This window comes from Vulpes lagopus, chromosome 1 (genome assembly GCF_018345385.1).
Source record: "Vulpes lagopus strain Blue_001 chromosome 1, ASM1834538v1, whole genome shotgun sequence".
NCBI classification, from domain to species: domain Eukaryota; kingdom Metazoa; phylum Chordata; class Mammalia; order Carnivora; family Canidae; genus Vulpes; species Vulpes lagopus.
Window position 1 is genome coordinate 5,851,679 of NC_054824.1, and position 24,336 is coordinate 5,876,014.

Here is a 24,336-nt window from a genome sequence, read left to right on the forward strand (position 1 = left end):
CTCAACCAGGAATGTTTCCGACTTCAAAGTGATCTGTAGCTGGGAGATTATTTCTGGCATGTGTCATAATGATAAGATGAGCCAAGGGTGAGGGAGGGGAAATGCTCCATAGGTGGTCCTATGAAATAGGCAATGTTTTGATAATTCTTAACCTGAGCTGCTTTATTGTCATAAAACCCAGGACTGTCTCATTGTGAGAGTTAACGTCTGTAAGTAAATTTATCTAATGATATCTCACATGTGTTTTCAGAATCCAGTCTGTGTGTGTATGTGTGGAGTGTGTCTCTTTTGAACTTCCTGTCTGGGTTGAGGGTTTACCTAAGAGCCATCAGCCCCCATAATTTCCACCCCATCCACGTACTGTCCTCCCCATATGCACATCTTTGGTTTTAGTTCCTCTTTTCCAATAGCTTACACGAAGCATTCCCTGCTTTTTCCCAAGTCCCTCGGATGAAAAAGCTACCAGGTTGGAGGTAGTACCTTTGAGTCATCCAATACAGGTTTGAGTATGATTCTTTTCTGGGGGTAGGATGGATGAGCAACAGGTGCTGGGAGAAATGTGCTATCTTGGGTCTGACTTCAGCCTGGTTGGGTGTGATGTCGGTTGTTTGTCAACAGTTCCCGAGATGTGCTTGAGGCCCATCCCATGCAGGGCATTGCAGCCGTACAGAGGTAAGACTACGCTGTCTGTTTGAGAAACAGCCTAGGAAGAGGAAAGATAAAGCAAGTCCACACGTGCTAGCGTAAGTTAAACACCGGGAATGGGGGGACACAGCGTTTGGAGATTCACAGGAAGCAGGATAGGCTCAGGATCTCTCTCCCAGGCAGGTCAGGGCATTAGGCCATTCCCTAGGCATTTTCCATAAGGCTAGCTCAGAGCCAGCTTTATTAGGTTGTGGACCAAGCAGTGATGTGATTTTAGGCAGGGCTCCCGGCCCCAAGCAGCAGTTCCAGTGTCTGTGAGTCTATTACAGCTTTGCTCTTCTAGGTCTTGGAAGCTTTCATCTTGGCTGAGTTCTTCCTTTACCACGATGTTGAACCGCTATCTTAATATTCAGCTACGTCCTTAGGGTGGGGAGGATGAAACGAATGGACACAATCCTAGAGATGGGCACTTGAGGGGGAATCAAATGTGGGTCCTAGCGCAGTGAGAGCAGAGTGGGAGGGAACTAAAAATAGACTGCTTGGTTCATCTGTCTGCCAGAGGCTGGCTCAAGCTATTTTTTGAGGTTTCCCACTGATAACAACAAGGGAATAGTGGATGGACTTTCAGTGGGATTGATTCAGGCTTTTTTGGTGGATTGAAAAATTAGTAATAGCCCTTCATATCAAAAGACCTACAATTTTGCTTGAACTTAGTAATTCTACTCTTAGGAATTATAACTAATTACAAATGCACGCAGATTTATTTGTCCCTCTTTGTTTCAACAGTTATTTATTGAACGCATACTATATTTCAAAAACAGTTCTAGGAACTGGGATTGTAGAAATAACCGAAGCGAAGTCCCGGAACTCATGGAGCTTCCCTTGTAGTTGGGAAAGATGATAATAAACAAGGCATCAGGTTGCCGAATCTCACAGGCAGTTTTTCAGCTCACATTTTATTAGACCTCTCAGTGTCTTCCTTCTAGAAATACTTTCTTCACGTGGTTTCTGGGACATCACATTCTGTTCCTTTACTTTCTACCTATTTCGGTGCCTATTTGTTGACTCCTCATCTTTTTTATCGTAAATTAACGGACCTGGAGAAATAAAATATTTCTTCACTCCTTTATTCAACATCAATATGCCCATGATCTAAAATATATATTTCCAGCCCTCACTCCTCCCCTGAATTCCAGTCCTTAAATGGGACTGTCTACCTACTCGACATCTCCACTTACACGTCTGATAGGCTTCCAAAATTTAATGTGACCATCAAAATCAAACTCTTGATTTTCCATCCCAAGTTACTCTTACTTTTAAGTCTTTTCTTTCTTAATGAATGGCAACTTGTTCTTGCAAGTACTCAGAAAAATCCTTGGAATCATTCGTGACCTCTTTCTTTCCCTTCAGTCCATCTCAGATCCATCAGATTTAGCTACAAAGATGTCCATCACAGCATTGTTTACAAAATGAAAACCCAGAAATGATCTAATTGCTCAACAGCAGAAGATTGGTTAGATCATAGCACATGTGGCCATTAAGAATGGTGTTACAGGTTAACAGGTTACTGTTTAATGACATTTTTACTACAGAAAATTTCAAACGTGCTCAATTATAGAGATCTGTGAACCCCAGCATCCAGCTACAACAATTATAAACTCAAGGTTCTTCCTGCTTCATTTATACCCCAAGTTATCTCCCACTGGATTGTTTCTAATCAAATCCCAGACATCATATGATTCAATAGCTAAATATTTGTATCACAGACAAAAGCAGATTATAAAGAAATATGTATAATATGTTTTCATTTTTGTAAACTATGCACATAGAAGTCTTACAGGACAGATATCTCTGAATCGTGGTACGTGAATGATTGTTGACATCTTCTTTTGCTTTGTGTATGTTCTCCTCAAAGAGCGTGTATTACATGGATGGGGTGGGGGTGGGGGTGGGAGTGGGGGAAAGATGCTGATGCCAGATATTCTAGTTCTATTCCTTTCTAAATTTGATTACTTTAATTCGGGCAGGATACTTCACAGTGAAAGGGAATTAATCACTTCGGAGAGGTGAAGAGCCTCGTCTCTTGGCCTCTGTTTTCTCTTCTGACAGTCTGTAATTAAAAGTTGTCATATTAACATCTGTTGTTAAGGTAAGGTTTCTCAACTTCAGCTCTATTGACATTTGGGGTTGGATAATTCTTTGTATTCGAGGCTATCTTGCAGCATACCTGGTCTCTCCCCATTAGATGCCAGTTGCATCTTCCTTCCATCCTCACCCAAAAATGTCTCAGAAATTGCCAACTATCCTCGGGGTGGCAAAATTACCCCTGATCAAGAACCACTACACTACAGCATGTGTGCTAATTTAAATGTATGGTGTCCAGGAGATTAGCAGTAAAAATGATCTCTTTTACTCATTTTGCGGCTGAAACCTCAAGAAGGATAATTTGTGATCTGAGGAAAACTGCTTTTGTGATTTACTGACCTGCACATTTAAGTAACCAACCTACGACTCAGTGGTTAGTGATTATCTGCATTTTTGAAACATATCCAGAAACAAACATGACAAGTTCAACTCTGCGAGGGCAGCCCGGGTGGCTCAGCGGTTTAGCGCCACCTTCAGCCCAGGGCCTGATCCTGGAGACCCAGGATGGAGTCCCATGTCGGGCTCCCTGCATGGAGCCTGCTTCTCCCTCTGCCTGTGTCTCTGCCTCTCTCTCTCTCTCTCTCTCTATCTCTCTCATGAATAAATAAATAAAATCTTTAAAAAAAAGAAAAAGTTCAATTCTGCGAGAAAAGCCAACATGAACGAAAGATTTCTTGTCAGCTAAGGCAGTGATCAGTGATCAGACTGTCCTCACCGGCCTACCAACAAACCCATTTCACTATTGGTTATCATCCACAGCACAGGGAAAAGTGTGGAAGTTAAAAATGGGACATTTCTTCCTAGAAAATTAATTATGCTGTGGTACACATAAATAGTTCCTCTTTATTAGTAATAAACACATAGAGACAGTCCGGAAAGATGAGGGAAAAGAGCATTTAAATATTGCACTTTATTTGTTTTTTTCCCTCATAATGGAAACATTATTAGAGAATCACAGAAATGAGATAAGGGAAAATATGAGGTCATCTTGCCCATTTTCTTCAAGAGCTACACTGTTCTGTGTGCCCCCTCCCACCTCCAGTCCAGATTTTATTAAATGTCCCCATTTTCATAATATAGGATACTCCTCATGTTTTCCCTCTGGAGAGTAACTCAACCATGAGCAGAGTGCATAAGTTAGTGATATCATAATTTTCAAAAGATTATTTCTTTAGTTAGGGGTGGTGCATCGGTTGCATAGAAAATAAAACCTCTAGCAAAGTCTACATCAGACATTGGTGATTCAGGTTCATCGAAAACAATATGCATAGTGTCTTAAACAGTTTTACACCACTATACAACCTAATGGAGTACATTTGTGAGTCTTAGTTGGGTTTTTTTTTTCCCCCACTGTTGGATACTCCTCTAATTCTAGACAATGTGTAAGATATTTATAAATCGCCTTATCCGTTATGTTTACCTACTTTGGAATCAATGCTTCAATTTCATTTTTCATTATAACATCCAGGGTTTTCTTTAATAGGGAAAAAAAAAAAGAATTACCATCAAATGAGTACCTTCTGGGAGCCATGTATTATTTAGGTTACTGAACATTTAATATTTTATGCAATCTTTGTACCCTACCAGACATCTAGGTCTATTTACACATGAGAGAATGGAGGCTGAGAGAGGTTAAGTACCGTGTCCCAAGTCTCACTGCTTCTGAAAGGCAGAGTCCTGATTCAGCACATAGTTCGAGTCTGACACCCAAATTCGTTATTTAAATAGTCACAGGATGCGAGGTTTTCCCTAAAAATTTGTATCAGGAAAATGTACTTGCTTGGATTCTTTAAAACAAAGCCAATCTGCGACAGCTGGAGGGCTGCAGCTAAGAAAAAAAAAAACAAAACAACCCCAAAGTCGATCATAATGAAACAATCAGGAGCCTAAGGACTGATGTGGCCCAGGGAATGGACTAGATGGGGTTGTTAGATGCAGAGAAACAGCTCAAGTGCTTTGTAGAGTGACAAAGAATAGATTGGGTCTTAGTTAAATTAGATTTTTAGAGAGGAGGGCTCCTGATGGCAGATTCCTGGATGGGGGCGGGGGGGGGGGGGGGGGGAGGCTCCAGTTGTCCAGGCCGCAGGGTGTCCGGGGAGGGGGCAGGCCAGTGGGGGGTAGCGTCACGTGGAGGTAAAGGAAATCAAAGTGTAGCGCATAAAACACGTGGCCACAGCTAAAGAAAACCAACCCACACCCAACCCGAACCCCAAGCCCAGACCTCCTCCAGGTTGTGGGAAAGGATCTTAACAATCGCAAATGAACAGTCAGCGCCGGACTTCAGGCTGTGAGCGTTCAGGCTGATTAATTAAGGTCAAGGTGGTGATGGAAATACCAGCTGGGGAGCATTTTGCCGAAAGATAAATTCGTCCTTTTGTATCTCTGCGAGGCAGCAGGGAGGGCTGTGTTTGGAGCTAAACTGATTTACATCAAGCCCCGGTAACTTCTGTTCTCTCCCCGCCGTCAGATGCCGTCGCCGCGGCCCCTCCCCTTCACCCCACACAGCGCACACTGCGGAACGCGGGGGGAGGCCCCGAGGCTTCGGGCAGGATCCAGGGATGGGACGACTCTCAGTTCGGGCGCTGCTCCGGCCGCCCCCTCCCGTCCTCCTCGGGGACAGAAGCCGAGCGCCAGGTCCTCTCCTGCGCCTCCCCGCGCCGAGCCGCCGCGCACCTGCCCCCGCGCTCCTGCGGCCACGCGACCGCTAGGGCGTGACGTCACCCCCGCCCCCCCGCAGGCCGCCCCCCGGGGACCCCCCGCCCCCCGGGGCTCGGAAAGTAGCTTGTCCCCGCCAGGCCCGGAGGCCGCCCCCACCCCGTGACCCCCCCCCAGGGCTCGGGAAGTAGCTTGTCCCCCCCCCCAGGCTCGCAGGTCGTCCCTCCGGGGACCCCCCCGGGGCTCGGGAAGTAGCTTGTCCCCCCCAGGCTCGGAGGCCGCCCCCCGGGACCCCCCGCCCCCCGGGGCTCGGGAAGTAGCTTGTCCCCCCCCAGGCTCGGAGGCCGCCCCCCCCGTGACCCCCCGCCCCCCGGGCTCGGGAAGTAGCTTGTCCCCCCCCAGGCTCGGAGGCCGCCCCCCCGTGACCCCCCGCCCCCCGGGGCTCGGGAAGTAGCTTGTTCCCCCCCAGGCTCGGAGGCCGCCCCCCGGGACCCCCGCCCCCCGGGCTCGGGAAGTAGCTTGTCCCCCCCCAGGCCTGGAGGCCGCCCCCCGGGACCCCCGCCCCCGCCCCCCGGGCTCGGGAAGTAGCTTGTCCCCCCCCAGGCTCGGAGGCCGCCGCCCGGGACCCCCGCCCCCCAGGCTCGGAGGCCGCCGCCCGGGACCCCCCGCCCCCAGGGCTCGGGAAGTAGCTTGTCCCCCCCCAGGCCCGGAGGCCGCCCCCCGGGACCCCCGCCCCCCCGGGGCTCGGGAAGTAGCTTGTCCCCCCCCAGGCTCGGAGGCCGCCCCCCCGTGACCCCCCCGCCCCCCGGGGCTCGGGAAGTAGCTTGTCCCCCCCCAGGCCCGGAGGCCGCCCCCCGGGACCCCCCGCCCCCCCGGGCTCGGGAAGTAGCTTGTCCCCCCCCAGGCTCGCAGGTCGTCCCCCCGGAACCCCCCCGCCCCCCGGGGCTCGGGAAGTAGCTTGTCCCCCCCCAGGCTCGGAGGCCGCCCCCCGGGACCCCCGCCCCCGCCCCCCGGGCTCGGGAAGTAGCTTGTCCCCCCCCAGGCCCGGAGGCCGCCCCCCGGGCTCGGGTTCCGGCCGCGCCCCGCCCGGGCCCCGCGCCCCTCGCCCCTCGCCCCTCGCCCCTTCCCGCGGCCCGGGCGCTCGGCGGGGCGGGAGCGGTTACGCCCCGAGGCCGGCCCGGCCGGCGGGGAGGGAGGCGGGTCCGGGCGCTCCGGGGCCGCCGGGCAGTTCCCTCGGCGCGCGGCTCGGGCCCGCGGGGCCGCCTGCCCCATGGCGCGGGAGCGGCCGCCCGGGAGGGGCTGCGGGGCCCTAAGGCGGTGCGTGCTCGGCGCCGCGCTGCTGCTCGGCCTGCGGCTGTGCGCGGAGCTGCGCCCCCCCCGCGCCCCGGCGCCCGCTCCCCGGCCGCCCCCGCCGCCCCCGCCCGCGCCCGGCCCGGCCCGCGGCGCCAGCAGGAGGCAGGTGACCTACGTGCGCAGCGAGCGCCGAGCGCCCACCGAGGCCGGCGGGAGCGGGACGCCGGAGCCGGGCTGCTGCGCCCCCCGCGGGCGCCCCCGCCGGAAGGTCAGTGCGGCCGCCGCGACCTCGGGCCTCGGAGCGACGCCCCGCGGGCCGCCCCGGGGCCTTCAGGGACCCCCCCCCCGCACCCCCCGGGGCCCCGCCCGTGCCCGCGGCGCCGAGCCCGCGCCCTCTCCCGCACCTGCTGGGCGTGGCGGCGCCCGGGGCGGAGCACCCAGCCCTGCCCTCAGGGCGCTTGCAGTCTAGGGGGCGAGGGTGAGAGCCGAGGGCCGAGGGCCGGGCAGGACCCAGAGGGGTTGGGGGTTGGCCTGCAGGCTCCGCTTCCCCGGGTGGACATGCGCCCCAGTGGCCTGCCCTCGGCCCCTCGGCCCCCTCCAGCCTCCTTGCCCGCAGCGCCACCGCCGCGTGGCAGGAGGTGCCAACCCCGGGTTTGCCTTCCAGGCCCGCAACGCCGCGCTTCCTGCCGCATTAACTTCCTGGCTCGCACCTCCGCACCCCGGGACTGGCTCAGGTCTGACCCCGGGGTGCTAAGCCTTGGCCTCCCTACCCTCCTTTTGGAGCTCAGTGGCCTACTAGGCCCTGGGATGAAAAGGCGAAGGACCGCGGGTGAGCCTGCCCGGGCCTCCCACCCACAGGGCCCCTGTGTCACACGGCGCCCTCACCGCCTGCCTTTGGGGAGATGGAAAACTCTTCCTTTGCCTCGGCTGCTGTCTTTGGCTTCTCCGTCTAACCTGCTTTTCCATGGTGGTGTCACACTCCACCATTTGTCCCCTGCTTTCCGTGCCCCCCCCCCCCCCCCAGGCCTTGCCTCTGACCACCATACCACCTGCATCTAGGGTAGATAACCCTGTAGCTCCCTGGCCAGGGTTATCTACCTTTCTAGATAAACTCAAACACTTTTTTTTCTGTCCCTGAAACCTCACTGCCCAAGTCTTAAGTGGCTCTTTCACTCCCTTCGTCGAGCTCCTAACTCACTTTCCATGGCACCGTGTAATGCCTCCAACACACATTTGCCAAGGGCTTCCCAGGTCCTAGATGCTGTATCAGGTGCTGGGGGCACAAAGGAGGTCAGAGTCTGGTGAGGGAGGCATTCAGCTTAGGCCTCCAGTAATGTGACCAGTGGTGTGTATTAAGGTCTCGAACTCTGGCCGAGGAGTCAAAAAAGGCTAACTGTGAGGGGATGTTTGACCCAGGATTTATTTCTTAAAAGTGCGATTTCTTTTGTTTCTCTCCATGTCCTCAGATGTCCCTTCAACCCCACCGCGATGTTTTCCTCTCACATCCGCCCTCAGCCTCTGTTGTTTCTGTTGTCACCTGTCCAAGAATCAGTCTTAAATCTTGGTCACCACTTCAGACAACAGTATCTGTAACTGGAGCCTGTCCTGCAGATGGAAAGGGTTGGAATGCACAGACTCAGAGGGTCACTCGGCAGGAAGTTTACATCCATCCCCTTTGGGAGTCTGCTGTAATGATTCAGGCTGGGGAGGGTGGTAGAGATGGAGGGGTGAGGAGGGGTCCGATTCTGGATCTGTTTTGAAGATGGGGGGGGGGAGAAGTTTTCCTTGTTCAGCTTTTGGTTTTGGAGGGGAATGGCTAGAAATCAGGAAGTTGGGTTTAAACATGTTGAGTTTGAAATATCCTTTAGACTTCAAGTGGAAATGTCAAACAGGCATGGGGCATAGGAGTCTAGAGCTGGAGGAAACATCCAGGCTGAAGAAAGAGAGAGAGATGGGGGCCATCAGTGTACAAGTGGGACTAAAGCCATGAGACTGTAGATCTACTAGGGAGTGAGGGTGGCTCACAGAAATGAGCCATCTGGGTCTGAGCCCTGAGGCTCAGCTTTATTCAAATTAAATGAGGAAAAAACCAAAAGGAAATATGTGGATGGAGTCTGGTGTGTTATAAGCACTCATCGTAGCTTCAGGGGTCACGAACCTGACCTGAGTCTTCAGCCTCAGCCATTCCCCAGGTGTTATTTGTTGTAACCTGTGGAAATAGGTTCCTTGAGCTTATGCTGATCCTCACTTGGGAGGCCCTCATCCTCCTCTCTCATATGATTCACGGCCTTTCTGTCCTTGAAGGTTCAGGTCAGGAGTCATCACCTGGAAACCTTCCCGTAATGGTTGTACTTCCAGGCTGGTCTCTCCCCCAGTTGGGAATGACAACAGAAGTGCATTCTGATTTGTGAGTTGTTTTGTACATGTTGTGGTAGTTTGCCCTCACGGTTGTATTTCCCAGAAAAGGATTGTATTTCCCAGAGTGGCAATACCCAGGAATTGCTTACTCCCGAGACACTGATAGGTAAAAAACAAAACAAAAACTATCTTACTATTTCAGCCTATTTTGCGTGACTCTAGATGTCTTTGGTTAAAAATGTATACGAAGGAACTGAGCTTATTGCTGTTTTGAAAATATTGTTTGATTTTTTTTTTTAGCCTCCTAAGGAAGAACTGTCCCTGGATTTCCTTTTCCCCAGCTATCTGTTTATTTATTTACTTTTTTCCAAGCTATTACATTCTAACTTCCTCACATTCCTAGATAGTGGGAATCTTGAATTTGTTTCATTTCCCCATTTTTCCAGTTGAGTTAAAATGTTCCTCAAAACTGAAAAGACCAGTTATCTAATCTGTTCTCCCACTTCTGGGAACATTTTGAGATCCCTTATCTCCCTGGGGACAAATCTGGTTCCATTTTTAGCCTCCTATCAAGATGTGAAATGTAAGCTCAACGGCGCCTATTAAATAATTGATATAATTAAAGTTTGGAAGTGCTGTGTGAAAAACCTTGGATCCTATTTTATTTAAATTTTGTTTGTTGAGAATAATTGGTAAACAATGTTATTTCGGTTTCCCGTTGCTTTGTGGAAGGCACCTACCAGATTGGTGAAGGAGAAGTTCCATTCTATTTTGAGGATGGTTTTTGGGAACGGATGAAAACCTGCATGAAATAATTGGGTTGCCGAGGGTTTCTTGTCAACGTGCTTCCTTTGCAGGTGTTAGAGGCACAAAAATTCAGCAATTACGTTGCCACTTTAATCACAGCTTATGCTTCTCTTAAAGAAAATAATCTGTTATAAAAAAGAGAAGTGAAGTGTAGTCCTCATATAATTCTTTCTCTCTTTCCTCCTCCCTTTCTTTCACCAAACTGTGCAAGAACTAGCTTTAAATATTACATCTTCTTTCACATCAGAGGTTGTAACCTTAGAGCGCTGTGAAATGGTGGCAAACCATCCATGATGGATAAATACTGCCTTTTTTGAGTAGGACTACCCTGGAACCCGTGCATTTTTGTATATACAGGAGCCTTCAAAATCTGCATACTACACACACATAAACATATCCCTGTGATTCTTTTTCTTCCTCGCCTCTCAGTGTTTCTTTCTGGTTTTTGTGTCTTGGATATTTACTGTGATTACATGGGCGAAGTTCTTTGCTGGGGCCGGGGGGTGGGGGGAAGGAAGGGTTGCATTTGTTGAGGACCAAGATACGGTCCCCAGGAATTATGCTTCTTTTTAAAAGTATTTATTTATTTATTTAGAGTAGGGGAGGAGCAGAGAGAGAGGGAGAAAGGGAATCTCAAGCAGACTCCCTGCTAAGTGTGGAGCCCAAGGTGGGGCTCCATCTCAGGCCCCTGAGATCATGATCTGAGCCAAAATCAAGAGTCTTGACGCTTAACCAGCTGAGCCAGCCCGGTGCCCCGATGTATGCTTCGTTATGCAGTCTTGGGAAGATGTTTCTCTCTCGGGTTAGCAAACCATGTGCAAGACAGCCGCACAGTCTATGGCTCATTTGCACAAGAGAAACGCTCACACAGGAGCCAAGCTTCCTGAAGAAATTTCTTCTCTCTTATCGGAGATATTTTACTTGACATTTAATATGTTGGATGGAAAAGTGACTTGTGAGTCACAGAGCCACAGAACCCGGCGATGTGCTGGTTGGGTTTGCTAGTTACAGATCCTTCGGAATAATGTGTCAGAAAAAAAAAAAAAAAGCAAAAAAAAAAAAAAAAAAGCTGTTTCCTCATCTGAAAAACCATATGGAATCATTTGGTCTTTCTTTCTCACTTCTCATCATCTTAGTTTTCTAATTCTGTGATTTCCATCAAGGGGGAAGAGGAGGATGCATAGTAGATACCCCTTGACACAGCCAACTGCCTTCAGAGTCCTTATTGGGTTCAGAATCCTTGCAGGTAGGTCTGAATGGCTTGTACAATCCGGCCCAGCGGTAGTTTCCAGCTACTTAGGCTTTTGCCTGCGCCTACATTTCTGTCCTTCAGGGAACAGCATTAATCAGTCCTCTCCCACTGTCCTCAGGAGGCAAAGCATTTTCATTTTAAACAAAGTCGTTGAGGGTAATTGAATGAGCTCGGGCAGTATGTGGGTGTGAAACAGCAGTTGCTTGGTTTCAGAAAGAAAAGCAGGTTTTGATTAAAACTTTGATGTGCCTTAGACAGGGAATAGGCCTGGGCCCTCCTTCCAAACCCCGCAGTTCCTCGGAGAGCAATCTGTGGGCAAAGGAACTGCTAATGGAGGCTCTGTTGTTTTTCAACAGTTGGCAGTGGAGATTTTAGGTTTTTGTGGGCAATTTGTCCAGTCCATTTTCCAGGGAACAGAAAACCCTATCAGTTTTCTCGAATTGGGTTTCCCTTTTGGTCTGTGAAGAGAAGCAGTGGTATAGTTAAGCTGGAGCCTGTCCCAGGTGGGTCGGCATTGGAGTTTTTCCATCTGTGCTATGACACCTTCGGAGTCCTTGTGCTTCTGAGGACTTGGGCTCTTTATTCTGTGAGTCACAGAAAGTGACAGGAGCCTGCTTCACATTTACCATGAGACACACATGGAAGCCGGAGTCTCCCAGCACTGAGAAACTTCTTTTAGAAGCAGCCCTTGAATTCTCTAGGGACCCCACATGGATTCCTCCCTCGCTTTATTTTTTAAAAGATTTTATTTATTTATTCATGAGAGACACAGAAAGGCAGAGACACAGGCAGAGGGAGAAGCAGGCTCCCTGATGCAGGACTCAAGCCCAGGGGAGCCCGAGGTGGGACTCGATCTCAGGACCCCAGGATCACACCCTGAGCCAAAGACAGATCCTCAGCCGCTGAGCCACCTGGGCGTCCCTCACATGGGTCCCCCTTAATGGCCCATGGAGTTTTCTGCTAAGAGACGGTAGGAAAATGTGCTGTCTCTTAAACATTTTTATCCTGTTCAAATGATTGCAACAAAATTGAGTTGTAGGAGGCTCACATGTAGGACTATGTATTACTATATGTAATTTAAAATAATAGCAAGCTGGGTTGTTAGTGGATGGCTCAGGAGGTAAGTTTGGCCCATGAAGAATTTTGTTTGAACCATTCAGTGTTTTAAGTATTTGAACGTAAACGTCATTACATGGGGCCTGTAGTGTCCAGGGGACTCCAGCTCAGCGCTCTCTCCATTTACTTTACCTGTCTGATCTCTGAAGGCATTTGAAGTTGCAACCCCTCAGCCAGATGTCAAAATGAACAATTGTTTTTCCTAAAAAGTGACAAGTGAGGTTAATGCTGCTAAGCTCGATGACCACGTGGCACACACAAAAAACTAGATACACTGAAGCCAGAGGTCCTTTGTAGTCATTCCTAGTAAAGAAAGATGAGTTGCCTAAGGCTGGAGTTGGATAATGGGGAGAGGAAGATTGTAGGGGAGTATACTCGGTTAAGAGAATGTTCTTTTTGGTTGTCAACAAGAAAGAGTGGACTGTGACCTAGCTTAAGAAAAAAAAATAAAATTATTTTTTGGGAAAACTTGAGAACTTCTCACTGAGTTGGAGGAAGAGTTAAGTGCAGAGGAGAAGGAGCAGGGCTGCTCAGGAAATCCCAGCTCTCCTCCACCTTCTCCCTAGAGTGTTACTGTAACAAGACTGGCCTCCCTCCACTCCACCCTGATGTCCTAGACACTCACTCCTGGACCAGCCAGCTCTAGCCACAAGCCATCAACAGAGCCCAGGAGTCCCCTTCCTGCCCCAGAAGCCATTCTTAGAGAAAGAGGAAACCTTCCCTAAGTTACCCCAAGAAGTCAAGTCCTTGGCATTCCTTAATTGTTTAGTAAATTTATGGTACACTTTTGCCCTTAGGATTTTGTTTTTCTCATATTTTTTTTTTTTAACTAGTCCAGTTCAGGGATCTTAAAACTGAGCATCTAGAAACAGAGCGTAGATTTTGTTTGTTTTGTTTTGTTTGTTTTTTAAACAAACATGTCTCATGAAAGAGAGAGGCAGAGACAGAGGCAGAGGGGGAAGCAGGCTCCCTGCGGGGCTCCATCCCAGGATCCCAGGATCATGACCTGAGCCCAAGGCAGATGCTCAACCGCTGAGCCATCCAGGTGCCCCTGTTTGTTTTTTAATAAGCCTAGCATCTGTGCTTCTGCGTGTATTTATTGGTTAGCTACTTCTCTGTCTAGATCTCTTCTTGTAGATGATGACCTTACTTCCATGTAGCATTTGGCAATAAGTTGGTACCTTCTGCTTATTTCTCATTTTTTAAAAATTCATTTGGGTATATGCACACAAGATCTTTGTAGATGCAGTGTTTTCCTTTTTTTTTTTTTTTTTAATAAGTTATTTGTGACAACTTTTAGTAGAGAAAGTAAATGTAATCAGTATGGAGCTCATTATCCCAATTAGGGCTCTCAAACCAAAGTTAGACTCATGTTCTGTTTGATTATTTTTCTGTCAATGCAGAGTTACTTTGCAAAAAAATAAAAATCTGAAAAATTTTTCAGAGCATCTAAATATTGACAGCCCTGTTTGCAACTGGCTAGCTTGAGATTGGTTAACATGTGGTTACTTCTGTATTAGGAGTCTCTGAAACTGGTAAAAACAGGGATTCACTAGAAGAGTACTTGGGTAGAGCTGAGGAAGAGCTGCAAAACCCAGAAAGGCTCAGGAGACTTGACTATGGGCTGAACTGAGCATTGGAGACCTTATTTTTTGCTGTTACTCATTACCCCAGAGGTAGTGGGTATCTATTATTCTTTTTGACCAGACCTTTGAATTCCCCCTCCTGTGTTTGGGGAATTCTCCACCTTTCTGAGAAAAAAAAGCCAAAAAGTAATTTTCTCACTCTTTCTTGCGCCTTGAGTGCCTTCATGATAAACCTGCTTGAGAGTTTTGTTGGCACCTTAGAGATTTGGGGAAGCAAGTGGCCTGCGGACCACCACGGAGTGGCACGGTGGCTGAGGCTCTAGGGCAGGAGCTGTGGTGTCTGTGCCCAGCAACGCGCGGTGTGGCCCACGCTGGCGGGAAGGGTGGATTCCTGCCCTTGACATTCCGTGTAAGCTCTTAAATCTTCAATCAATTCCTTTCCTCCTTAACTAGCCAGAGTGGTTTCTATTGTTTACAACCAAGAACCTTGACAGATCAGTAAATTAGAACTGGCAGTTTGGAAGGTTACAACGGTAAATTTCTCTCTTCAATTTTGCTTGGCCTATTTAATTCAGATTTTAGGACATGATGATTGGGGTTCAAGTGAACTATGGGCCGAGGGCCCTTTCCCTGACGAGATAATAGCATTTAGCTCCGGATGGCACAGATCTGTTAATGTATCGGAGAGGTGGAAGCCCTTTTTCATGGCACCATTGGTCTGGGGGTTTGGGGCCGGAGGGGGCCGGTTTGTGCTGTGATCACAAACAACCTTCACATCTCAGGGCTCACACTCACAAACGTGTGTTTCTCACTCATGCTGTAGAGCCATTGCTGGTGGGCCGGGTTGGGGTGACTCCCGGTGCTATCATCCTTCTCTCCCTGGGGCCCAGGCTGGTAACCCGGTCACCATCTAGGAACTTGCCTGTCACCTTGGCAGGGGGGCGAGTGCTCTGGAGGGTCTCGCATGGCATTGGGAAATGTCCTGGCTGGAAGCCCCACCTGGCAGTCCTGCTCACAGCCCAGTGCCAGATACCCAGGACAGGAGGGCAGAGGCCTGCCATGTGCTCAGAGGTCAGAGGCCTGGAAATGTTGGGTGAGCAGCACTTTGGGGACCACAGTAGGGTAGCCCTTCAGTCATCCGTGTCTAAACGGGCGTCGTCTAGGTCATGTTTCTCGTTCCCTCTTTTGAACGCCTCGCTGAATATGCACATTTGACAGCACTGAATAAAACACGGGAAGCTCTTTTCAGGGGGCCTGGATCTAAAATGAAGCAGACATCTGAATTTAGCAGAACAGGGAAATAAAACAAGACTCGATTTATAGCTTATAAACAGTGCTGCGGCGTGTCCTGGAGTTTGTTAAACACAATGATTCTCCTTGACGTTGTTTATGCTAAATTCCCTGCACAGAGTCGCGATGGGAGGATGGTCTGCAGGTCTTTTTTTTTCTGGAGAAAAGAAAAGCAAGTTTTGAATAAATAAAGCCACGCATCTAAATGAGCTGAAGGGCCTCTGGGGAGATGACTCAAACTCAGCGTTTAAGTCTACCTTGATGGAGATCTCTAACTTTTAGGTGGAGCAAGTTGAAAGACTTGTTTTCAGGACCTGGCCCCCCAGTCAGAGGCAAGACTCCTGTTGTGTAGTGTTTGCTCTTGTGCACAATATGCCAGCAAGTGTTTCTGGTTTAGATTTCATCTACTTTGAGTGGAGCACCACAAATCACTTAAAAATCCTAATTAACAAAATGCCCATTGAGCACAGTGATTAGATCACGAGAGAAGGGAAGCCCCATAGTTCTGCAGGTTTGGGGGAGAATAAAAATACTTTCTTATGATGCAGCCTCACCTGTAAGATGGGCTCATTATTTTGATACTTCAGGTTGGAAGTTTAAATTCTGCTCCACTAAAATAAAATAAAATAAAATAAAAAAACAAACAAATAAATAAATTCTGCTTCACTACTCCCTGGATGTGGGATATGTGGTCTGAGCTTTAGTTTTCTCCTCTGTAAAAAGGAATGGTGCTTAACCCACAGGGTAGTCGTGAAGAGTAAACAGGAGCATGTGGGTGAAAACACCTAGTCTGTGGGAAGCGGGTCCCTGGGCATCAGAAGGGTGTAGGCATGTATGTCTGTGGGCCATAAAGCCTAGTATTCATTGGGATATTTAATATTTCTTTTACTCTTGAAATTTTAAATTTAATTTTATTTTCATCAAGTTTTAATTCCAGCATTGTTAAACATTAGTTTCAGGTGTTGTACAACATAGTGATTCAGCAATTCCATACATCGCCCTGTGCTCATCATGATAAGTGCCCTCCTTAATCCCCATCACTCATTCACCCGCCCTCTCCCCCCCCTCCCCTCTGGTATCCCTCAGTTGGTTCTCTAGAGTTTAGAGTCTGTTTCTTGGTTTGTCTCTCACTTTCTTTTTCTTTTCTCCTTTCTTTTGTTTCTTAGATTCCACCTATGAGTGAAATCATATGGTATTTGACCTTTTCTAACTGACTTATTTCACTTAGCGCAATATACTCTTGATTCTTCCGTGTTGTGGCAAATAGCAAGATTTCCTTCTTTTTTATGGCTGAGTGATATTCTAGTGTGTGTGTGTGTGTGTGTGTGTGTGTGTGTATACATCACCTCTTCTTTATCCAGTCATCTACTGCTGGACACGTGGGCTGCTTCATAATTTGGCCATTGTAAAATTTGGCTCAATACACACAAGGGTGCATGTATGCCTTTGAATTAGTATTTTTGTATTTTGGGGGCAAATATACAGTAGTTCGATTCCTGGATCATATATTTTTAACTTCTTGAGGAACCTGCATACTGTTTTCCACAGTGGCTGCATCAGTTTGCATTCCCACCCATGCACTGTATGAGAATCCCTTTTTCTCCACATCCTCACCAACGCTTGTTATCTCTTGTATTTTTGATTTTAGCCATTCTGATGGATGTGAGGTGATAGCTCATTGTGGTTTTAGTTTGCATTTCCCTGATGATAAGTGATGTTGAGCATCTTTCCATGTGTCTGTTGGCCATCTGTGTGTGTCTTCTTTGAAGAAGTGTCTGTTCATGTCTTCTGCCCATTTTTAAATTGGATTATCTGTTTTGGAGTATTGAATTGTATCGGTACTTTTTTTTTTTTCTAAGATTTTATTCATTAGATAGATAGAGCATGAGCAGAGAGACAGAGGGAGAAGCACATTCCCCACCGAGCAGAGAGTCTGACATGAGGGTCCACCCCAGGACCCCAAGACCATGACTGGAGCCCAAGGTAGATGTCTAACCAGCTGAGTCACCCAGGTGCCCCATACCAGTTCTTTATATATTTTGTATACTAACCCTTTATTAGATATGTCATTTTCAAATATCTTTTCCCATTCAGTAGGTTGTCTTTTTGTTTTGTTGATTATTTCTTTTGCTGTACAGCTTTTATATTGATGTAGTCCCAATAGTTTATTTTTTTTACTTTTGTTTCTCTTGCCTCTGGAGACTATCTAGAAAAATGTTGCTATGGCAGTGTCAGAGAAATTGCTGACTGTGGTCTCTTCTAGGATTTTTTGTGGGTTTGGGTCTCACATTTAGGTTCTTGATCCATTTTGAATTTATTTTTGTGCTGGTGTGAGAAGGTGGTCCAGTTTCATTCTTTTTCATGTAGCTGTCCAGTTTTCCCAACATCATTTGTTGAAGAGATTGTCTTTTTCCCATTGCATAATCTTTCCTGCTTTGTCAAAGATTAACTGACCAAAAACTTTTGGGGTTATTTCTGGGTTTCCTATTCTGTTTTATTGATATATATATGTATATGTGTATGTATATATATATATATATTTTTTTGATGCCAGTACCATACTGTATTTGATTACTACAGCTTTGTAATATAACTTGAAGTCTAGAATTGTGATATTTCCAATTTTGTTTTTCTTTTCAAGATTGCTTTGGCTATTTGGGATTTTTTGTGGTTCCATACAAATTTTAGGATTGCTTGTTCTAGTTGTATGAGAAATGCTCTTGGTATTTTGCTAGAGATTACATTAAATTTTAAAAAAAAGAGAGATTACATTAAATGTGTAGATTATGGGGGAATCCCTGGGTGGCTCAGTGGTTTAGCACCTGCCTTTGGCCCAGAGCATGATTCTGGGGTCCCGGGATTGAGTCCCACGTCAGGCTCCCTTCATGGAGCCTGCTTCTCCCTCTGCCTGTGTCTCTGCTTCTCTCTCTCTCTCTGTATCTCTCATGAATAAATAAATAAAATCTTTAAAAAAATGTGTAGATTACTTCGGGTAGTATAGACATTTTAACAATATTTGTTCTTCCAACCCATGAGCATTTTTTTGTGTCATCCTTAATTTCTTTCATCAGTGTTTTTTTTTTTTAAAGATTTTATTTATTTATTCATGAGAGACACAGAGAGAGAGAGAGAGAGGCAGAGACACAGGCAGAGGGAGAAGCAGGCTCCATGCAGGGAGCCCGACATGGGACTCCATCCCAGTTGTCCAGGATCACACCCTGGGCTGGATCACACCCCGGACTGCAGGCAGCACTAAACTGCTACGCCACCAGGGCTGCCCTCATCAGTGTTTTATACTAATATTTTGTTGAGGATTTTTGCATGTGTGTTCATCAAGATATTGGCCTGTAGTTCTCTTTTTTTGGGGGGGGGTGTCTTTATCTGGTTTTGGTATCAGAGTAATGCTGGCCTCATAGAATAAATTTGGAAATTTTCCTTCCTTTTCTATTTTTTGGAATTGTTTGGGAAGAGTAGGTGTTAACTCTTCTTGACATGTTTGGTAGAATTTGCCTGTGAAGCCATCTGGTCCTAGACTTTTGTTTGTTGAGAGTTTTTGATTACTAAGTCAATTTAATTGCTGGTTATTGGTCTGTTAAAATTTTCTATTTATTCCTGCTTCAGTTTTGGTAGGTTCTATGTATTTAGTAATCTATCTACTTTTTCTAGGTTGTCCAATTTGTTGGCATATAATTTTTTGTAATATTCTCTTATAATTGTATTTCTGTATTGCTGGTTGCCATTTCTCCTTCTTCATTAGTGATTTTATTTATTTGAGTCCTCTCTTTTTCTGTCTGGCTAGGGGTTTCTCAATTTCGTTGATCTTTTCAAAGAACCAGCTCCTGGTTTTATTGATCTGTTTTACTGGTTTTTGTTTGTCTTTAGATTCTGTATCATTTATTTCTGCTCTAATCTTTATTGTTTTCTTCATTCTGCTTGAGTTTTTTTTTTTTTTTCCTTTTTCTAACTTCTTTAGGCGTAAGGTTAGGTTGATTATTTGAGATTTTTCTGTAGGTTGAAAGTAAGGGGATAGAGAAACATTTATTATGCAAATGGGTGTCAAAAGAAAGCCAAAGTAGCAATACTTATATTGGGCAAAATAGATTTTGAAACAAGATTGTAAAAAGAGACAAAGAAGGGTACTATGTAATAATAAAGAGGATAATCCACCAAGAAGATGTAACAATTGCAAATATTTATGTGCCCAACATGAGAGCACCCAAATACATAAAACAGGTAATAAAAAACAAAGGAACTAATTGACAGGAATATAATAACAGTAGGGGACTTTCACACCCCTCTTACATCAATGGACAGATTATCTAAACATAAAATCAACAAAGAAACTAGCTTTGAATGACACACTGGACCAGATGGGTTTAAGGGATATATTCAGAACATTCCATCCTAAAACAGCAGAATACACATTCTTTTCAAGTGCACATGGAACATTCTCCAGAATAGAACACACATTAGGCTGCAAAACAAGTCTCAACAAATTAAAAAAGGTTGAATTCATACTATGCATATTTTCTGACCACAATACTATGAAACTAGAAATCAACCATAAGAAAAAAATCTGGCAAGACCATAAATACATGGAGGTTAAACAACAGGCTACTAAACAACAAATGGGTCAACCCAGAAATCAAAGAATAAATAAAAAATTACATGAAAAAAATGAAAATGAAAACACGGTGGTCCAAAATCTTTGGGATGCAGTAAAAGCAGTTCTAAGAGGGAAGTTTATAGCAATATTCTTGAAATTTAAAGCATATATAATATGCTCAGCCATCACAGGGGCTAGAATATATGTTTTTTTTTTAAGATCTTAAAAGCTTGCAGTAACTGATAAGTTTTTGTTATAAATTTTACTATAAAGGTATTCCCTATATAGCTCATTTATTATGAAATTGTTAAGGCTTGCCTGGTCACATTAATTTGTGATTTTCACCCCTCGAAACTGATCACAAATATCTTTTACAACATGCTGTTAAATAATTTTGGTATGGGTTAATGTGACTGTATAAATGTTTCCACACTTTTGAAATACATTTTTCATTCAAAAGGATGTTTACAAATCTATTAACTGTGCCTCTTACTGTAACTGTTATTTCTTTAGTTCAAAGGAGGCCAGTGGAGTAATCATAGGTAATAGAGTTAATTACTAAATTATTTTTCTGGTCCTGTCGTCTGCATTTTAGTCAGTTAAGTGCATAGTATTATGCTTGTTGCTTTATATGCATTTAAAAGATAAACTCAATTTAACCAACAGTAAACAAACTCTAAGTACTGACTTTGGTAGTACGGAGAATACAAGGCCTTCAAGAAGCTTACAGTATAAGAGTTGGGGTGGGCAGGGATGGCTGTGCTAGAGGAGTGGCATATATTCTTTAGTTTAATTCTCACCACAAACCAATGAGGTTTGAATTGTCCTTATTTTGCAGATGAGGAAGCCAAGCTTCAGAGACACTTATGAATTTGGATAGACATAGCTATAAGGGATGAAATGAACCCATAACTTTTTCTATTTGCTCACTGAGATAGGTAGCTAACAACCAATTCTCACATAAAGTAGATTATTTACCAGATAAAAATTAAAATCTTCTTCAAACAAAAAGTACTCTCAGGTAAAGAGACAAGTCATAGGCTAGGAGAGGATACTGAATGAATATCATCAATAAAGGATCAATATCCAAAATTTTAAGATACCACCACCAAAAACCAAAAACAACCCCCACCCCTGCTGCCCAGTTTAAAAAAAAAAAAAAAGGCAGAACAGAAAAACAGGCAGGGAATTAACTGGGAATTAGCTGAAAAGGAAACCTGGAAGACCATATATGCACATATGGGAGAGAGAGAGCAGCATGAGTGTACAGAAAGATGATCAATCCCACCAATTAACAGGGGAAGCAGATCAAAACACAGTGGGATTCTATTTTACCCCCAGCATATTGGGAAAAATGCAAAACAGCTGATAAAACAAGGATTGATGAGAATGTTGAACAAAAGGAACTCCCTGTTAAATTACTTTATCCCTAATAGCTCCCCATCCACAGTTTATTTTGTAATGTCTTCTCGTACTTTCCCCATGACACTCCCTCTGGCTGACAACTTTTTCTTTCTTTATTCTTTTTTTTTTTTTTTAAAGGTTTAAAGAAAAATTTTAAAGTGATCTCTACACCTAACAGGGGGCTTGAACTCACAATCCTGAGATCAAGAGTCATGTGCTCCGCTGACTAAACCAGCCAGGTTGCCCTTCTTTCTTTTATTCTTATTTACAGTCTCATTCCCCTGTGAAGGTGGGGCACTCATTTGTCTGGATCACCACTGTGTCCCACGTGACTTTGATAAGTACCAGCACATAGGTGCTCAGTAAATACCAGTTGAAGGAATGGCTAATTTTAATCATCTCAGTGCTAGACCTTTTATGTTTGAGGAACATCTCAAGAGCTACTTCAGAGTCCCAGGTTTCTGATTTCTGTATCAGGGTATTACACAATAGACTTGGAACAGAGCACCCAGCATTGACTTTGTTTCAGACATTGGTGAGTACAGAACAGAGGTCACAAGCCTGTATGGCCCATGAGCTAAGAATGGTTTTTATAAATGGACATTTGCAACTGACTTGATGTTAGGAAATACTAACTGTAAACCCCAGTGAAGCAAAAAGCTATCCAAAAAGATTCCATTCTTCTCATTAGTAGCTCTATATTATAAGAAATTATGCACAATTGTTATATTTTGAATTTCATCAATAAAAATGTGGAAATATGTCTTTTCTCTTATTATGTGGATAACTTACTTATTTTGCTTCTTGGCTCATGAAGTCTAAAGTAGTTACCATCTGACTTGCTGCAGAAAACCTTTGCCAACCCCTTTAATAGAAGTGGGCTCAGGACCACTTAACTATGACTTCCACATGGGGGCGACCACTTACCTTTATGAGAAGAAAGGTCTTGACTTCCCACCAGGACACCTAGAGGAAGTTCTGTTCCTCTCTAACCATTCTTAGGAGCAGCATCATAAAGTTTTCAGGTCTTTGTTTTTTTGCCATGCAGTGAATGTTAAAGTGAGTTAAATCTTGGTCTTTGAACCATGAGAGACTCCTAACTCTGGGAAAAAAAACAAAGGGCTGCAGAAAGGGAGGTGGGGGAGGGGGAGATGGGGTAACTAGGTGAGAGGCATTAATGAGGGCACAACATGAGATGAGCACTGGGTATTATACCACATGTTGGCAAATTGAATTTAAATAAAATTTTGAAGAATTGAAAAAAAAAATAAAAAGTAAAAAAAAATCTCTGCATTTGTTTACTACTGCCGGGCGGTTACCCACCTTTTCTAACACAAGTATATTTTTGGGCCAGACTGTGTTATGACAGTCAGATGACCCCATCTTTTCCAATTTCTGGGGTCCTGGCCCTTAATATTTAAGGTGGCTTGAGCCATATGCTGTGAGAGGTCCAGTACTTTTCCTGCCCTCCAATGATCTGACAATGTCTGAGGCTTACATTTCCTGGTCACTCTCTCTGAATTCCTGCTCACTGCTCCACCCCTCCTCTCTGCTCTGCACTGCCCAATTCTTTAACCTCCCAGTAGGACACCGACACAGGCTTGCTGAAGGTCTCAGGGTCATAGAGCATGATACCAATGTAGTTCAAAACAGAAATCAATTTAAAATCGATTACCTAAAGTTTTCTTGGCCATTGAGGATTTCTTACTGGCTGTGTTTTCTTCACAGACTCATGCACCGTTGGTCTTGTCTTCTCTTGTCTATACTTCAGTTCCTTTCTTCCATTTTCAAGGCTCAAGCCCCCACTGACCTCTCTAGTCTCTTGAGCTTCCAGCAAACAAATTCCAGATACATGTCATTTCCTTACTCAGGCAATTTATCTTCTGTTTTCCTCTCTCCTTCCAGGCCTGGCCTAGAGATGAATTATGGCACAGTGGTAGGAAGGCGCAATCGGCTGCAATCGGTGTTTGTTTTAAAAAAAAATCATGTTTCCCCATCCTCTCAACTGTTACACAGTCCATATTATGTGCTCAGCACAGTGCCTCGGATATAGTGAGCACTCATTACATGTTGGTTGTTCTTATTATTAGGAGAATCATGCCAGTTTAGGTCCAACGTTGATCCCCTCATTCTGACTATGGCTACTGCTGTTGTTTATGGCATGGGGAAATATGTGATTAGGGCATTTGGGGAGTAAGCAATACATTGCTTCATGCAGAACCTCTTTTTTTCCTTCATGTATGTCTTGTTTTCCTCATGTAACTTTTGGGATCCCTGGTGAACTATATTGCCTTCTGTCTGCCATGGAAATGAGTTCACACAAAAGCTGCTGACATGGGTTCAAGAGTTCCTGGAAATAACCCAGCAACTGCATTCTTTGGTAGAGACCCAAGAGAACTGAAAACACAGGTTCACGCAAAACGTGTACACAATTGTTTATAGTGGCATCATTCAGAATGGCCAGAAGTGGGAAGTAACCCACACGTCCATCAGCTGGTGAATGGATACACAAAGTGTGGTGTATCTATATGACAAAATATGATTTTTATTATCATATGATATAAAAAAGAAAGAAGCCCTGATACATGCTACAATGTGGATGAGCTTTGAAAACATTATGCTAAGTGAAAGAAAACAGTCACAAAATGTGACATATTACATCACTCCATTTTAATGGAATAACCAGAGTGGGCAAATTTATAGTGACAGGAAGTAGATTAGTGGTTGCCAGAGCTGGAGGGAGGAAGGGATGGAGAGTGACTGCTCCTGGGAATGGATGGGATGAAGTTTGATGGGATGAAAATATTCTGGAATTAAATAGTGGTGACGGTTGCACAATCTGTGTATATATAAAAAAGCACTCAATTGTTTAAAATGGCAACTCTACAGTATGTGAATTATATCTCAGTTAAAAATAATGCCCAGAAGCCCATGGAATTTATGACCAGTGTGAAACTACATGTTTTTCTCTGTTCAGATAAAGAAATATTAACCGTGGGAGAGTTTCTGGAACCTCCATCTGATGGTGCTCATTGATGGGGATGAGTGTGTTTAGCAGAAATGTGGAATCCATGTGTTTGTTCCTCTAGGGCATTTGCATTAAAAGGAACAGTGATTATACCAATACTTTCCTTTTTAAAAATTATTTTAGAGCAGCTCAGGTGGCTCAGTGGCTTAGT

At 45.2% G+C, this 24,336-nt stretch overlaps 1 protein-coding gene and 1 long non-coding RNA gene across 7 annotated transcripts in view; one reads left to right on the forward strand and one right to left on the reverse strand.

The window, feature by feature from the left end:
- The window catches only part of METTL24 (methyltransferase like 24), a 137,067-nt gene that overhangs the window by 32,765 nt on the left and 79,966 nt on the right, over positions 1 to 24,336 (forward strand). Inside the window, exon 1 of one of the 4 annotated variants that reach the window (XM_041726552.1) lies at positions 5,408 to 5,424. The exons of 1 other annotated variant lie outside the window; for it this stretch is intronic. Coding sequence is in view for 2 of the 3 variants with exons in the window: in XM_041726535.1 (XP_041582469.1) it covers positions 6,716 to 7,006 (291 nt within the window). In the remaining variant the exon portion in view is untranslated. Of the gene's footprint in view, positions 1 to 5,407; positions 5,425 to 6,616; positions 7,007 to 24,336 lie in introns of those variants that run through there. 2 more of the 4 variants (XM_041726535.1, XM_041726526.1) reach the window with 2 other exon arrangements.
- On the reverse strand, positions 1,419 to 7,051 carry LOC121473829. Of its 3 annotated transcripts, none has more exons than XR_005983238.1 (5): positions 6,914 to 7,048; positions 4,431 to 4,618; positions 4,215 to 4,264; positions 2,659 to 2,755; positions 1,419 to 1,742 (listed from the first exon to the last, which is right to left on the reverse strand). It is a non-coding gene; the product is annotated as an uncharacterized LOC121473829 (long non-coding RNA). The 3 variants fall into 3 exon arrangements; XR_005983237.1 differs by lacking the exon at positions 6,914 to 7,048 and adding an exon at positions 5,012 to 5,171; XR_005983239.1 differs by lacking the exon at positions 4,431 to 4,618 and having other exon boundaries at positions 6,914 to 7,051.